We start from the raw sequence: 2174 nt of genomic DNA on the forward strand, positions 1-2174 counted from the left end.
CCGCTTCACCTGACCGGCCCGCGCCGGGTCTCCACCAATCAGAATGCCGGTTACATGATGGGTGCAAAATCTGCCGCGGGCGACCAATCAGCAGCGGTCTCTGGAAGAAGTGCGGGTAGGTTGACGGAGAGGGGCAGACGGGTGGCTGGCCGGGCGGCGGTGGAGAGGCGGCCAGGGTTTGGCTGCTGCTGCTACTGTAACTACGATGATGAATTCTCTGGAACAAGCTGAAGGTAAATGGTGGGGGTTAATAGTCGAGGTGGGTGTATGTCCCCGGTATGTGGGGCTGCGTCAGTTGTACTGTACAGAGCCTCCTTTGAGATGGACATCTTGCCGCTGTCTTGTTTTGCAGATCTCAAGGCTTTCGAGAGGAGGCTGACTGAGTACATCTCCTGCTTACAGCCGGCGACGGGACGGTGGCGAAGTGAGTCTTCCAGGGGGGGTCTGACTGAAAAAGGACGCTGGTGGCAGGTAGTCAGAGTTGCACTTCCCGATGTGGTTCCAGTCGTGTGGATATCCCCTCAAATATCAACTGGTCCGTGAAACATTCGCACCAAAAATAAAAGGGAGATCCCAAAGTCAGAAATAAAAATAGAAAATGCTGGAAATTCAACCTTAAAAACACTATCAAAATCTCACTTGAAACTTTAACTCTGTTCCTGTATGCTGCCACGGCTGCAGAGTGTTTCCAGCATATGTTTCTGATCCCGTTAAACACACTGTAAATTGCGCCAGATCTGGGGAAACATAGTGAATAGAAAATGTCTTTGAAATCACATTGATCTTGCACAACGTTATTTTTATGAACTGAATTTAAGATGTGATCAGTATGCTAGTCAGGTATACCATCGCCACATTGGCAAACAAAACAAAAACTTCTCGAGGTTCTGGCAACATATGGGTATCTACATTGTCTATGCAGTCAGATGCTAAAAGGAATCCAATCCAATTATCTGTAGAAAAGTTGCATTTTAGTTTCCTTGTTTCTGTTGGAGTAAACCACATACTTTGTTTAAAAAAGAGTAACTGAAGTTCAACCATTTGTTTGCAGTGATTCTCATAGTTGTTTCAGTATGTACAGCCACAGGTGCCTGGAACTGGTTAATAGATCCTGAAACACAAAAGGTAATTTGAAGCTTTTGTACATGTTTAAAATTGTCAAAACATTTTGTTGAGAGTCTATAATTACTTGTTTGCTTTTCAGTGATAGCAGAAGTTCATTTACAAATTGTTCATTTAATAGCAGCTTGGCTGATTTTTCTTGCACATTCCAACAAGTTTCAGGAACGGGTTTTATTAGGGGAAACCTTTTTTAAAAAAAAATTAGAATCCACCTCATTTTCTGGAACTTTGTAAGCCACTAAGTGGTACTAAAGAACATGAGTAATGGCATTAACATTTCTTAAATGGTGCAAAATTATGATGACACGGAATATTTACGTATTTGTAATGGTAAGATTCACTCTGAGAGATATTGAAACTTGGTTGGGCAACAAGAAAACAAATTTGCTAACTATAAAATTTTGTAGCTTAAACGTATGTCTCAGATCAATCGTTTAATGTATGAACATGAGGTTAGGTGTCTGTTGTATTCGTATTCTGAGAGTTTGAATGTAGCCTTATTCCCCAAATGTGCATGAATTCAGTGAGTTACATCGGTATGTTGTTCATAAAATCGTCGTTTGGTATCAAGATGTAATGTAAAATAGGTTTCAGTACTATATAGCAGGAAATAATTGTCCAGGGTTCCCACTTTAACTATCCAGGAACCTTTGTTAGAAACATGGGTGTGGGGACGCTATCACTATTAGCAGAACAGAGATCTCGGTAAAACAAGTTTTCATGACTCAAATAGGAGAAAGTGAGGACTGCAGATGCTGGAGATCAGAGCTGAAAATGTGTTGCTGGAAAAGCGCAGCAGGTCAAGCAGCATCCAAGGAGCAGGAGAATCGACGTTTCGGGCATGAGCCCTTCTTCAGGAATGAGGAAAGTGTGCCAAGCAGGCTAAAATAAAAAGTAGGGAGGAGGGACTTGGGGGAGGGGCGTTAGAAATGCGATAGGTGGAAGGAGGTTAAGGTGAGGGTGATAGGCCAGGGTGGGGGCGGAGAGGTCAGGAAGAAGATTGCAGATTAGGAAGGTGGTGCTGAGTTCGAGGGTTGGGACTGAGACAAGGT

At 43.2% G+C, this 2174-nt stretch overlaps 1 protein-coding gene across 1 annotated transcript in view; it reads left to right on the forward strand.

Annotated features, from left to right (window-relative positions):
• Positions 1-90: 90 nt before the first annotated feature.
• Positions 91-2174, forward strand: part of cnep1r1 (CTD nuclear envelope phosphatase 1 regulatory subunit 1) — a 15091-nt gene continuing 13007 nt past the window's right edge. The window contains exons 1-3 of the mRNA XM_043706944.1: positions 91-233; positions 353-424; positions 1052-1125. Coding sequence (XP_043562879.1) covers positions 206-233; positions 353-424; positions 1052-1125 — 174 coding nt within the window. The 5' untranslated portion in view covers positions 91-205. The remainder of the gene's footprint in view (positions 234-352; positions 425-1051; positions 1126-2174) is intronic.

This window comes from Chiloscyllium plagiosum, chromosome 17, assembly GCF_004010195.1.
Source record: "Chiloscyllium plagiosum isolate BGI_BamShark_2017 chromosome 17, ASM401019v2, whole genome shotgun sequence".
Taxonomy (NCBI): domain Eukaryota; kingdom Metazoa; phylum Chordata; class Chondrichthyes; order Orectolobiformes; family Hemiscylliidae; genus Chiloscyllium; species Chiloscyllium plagiosum.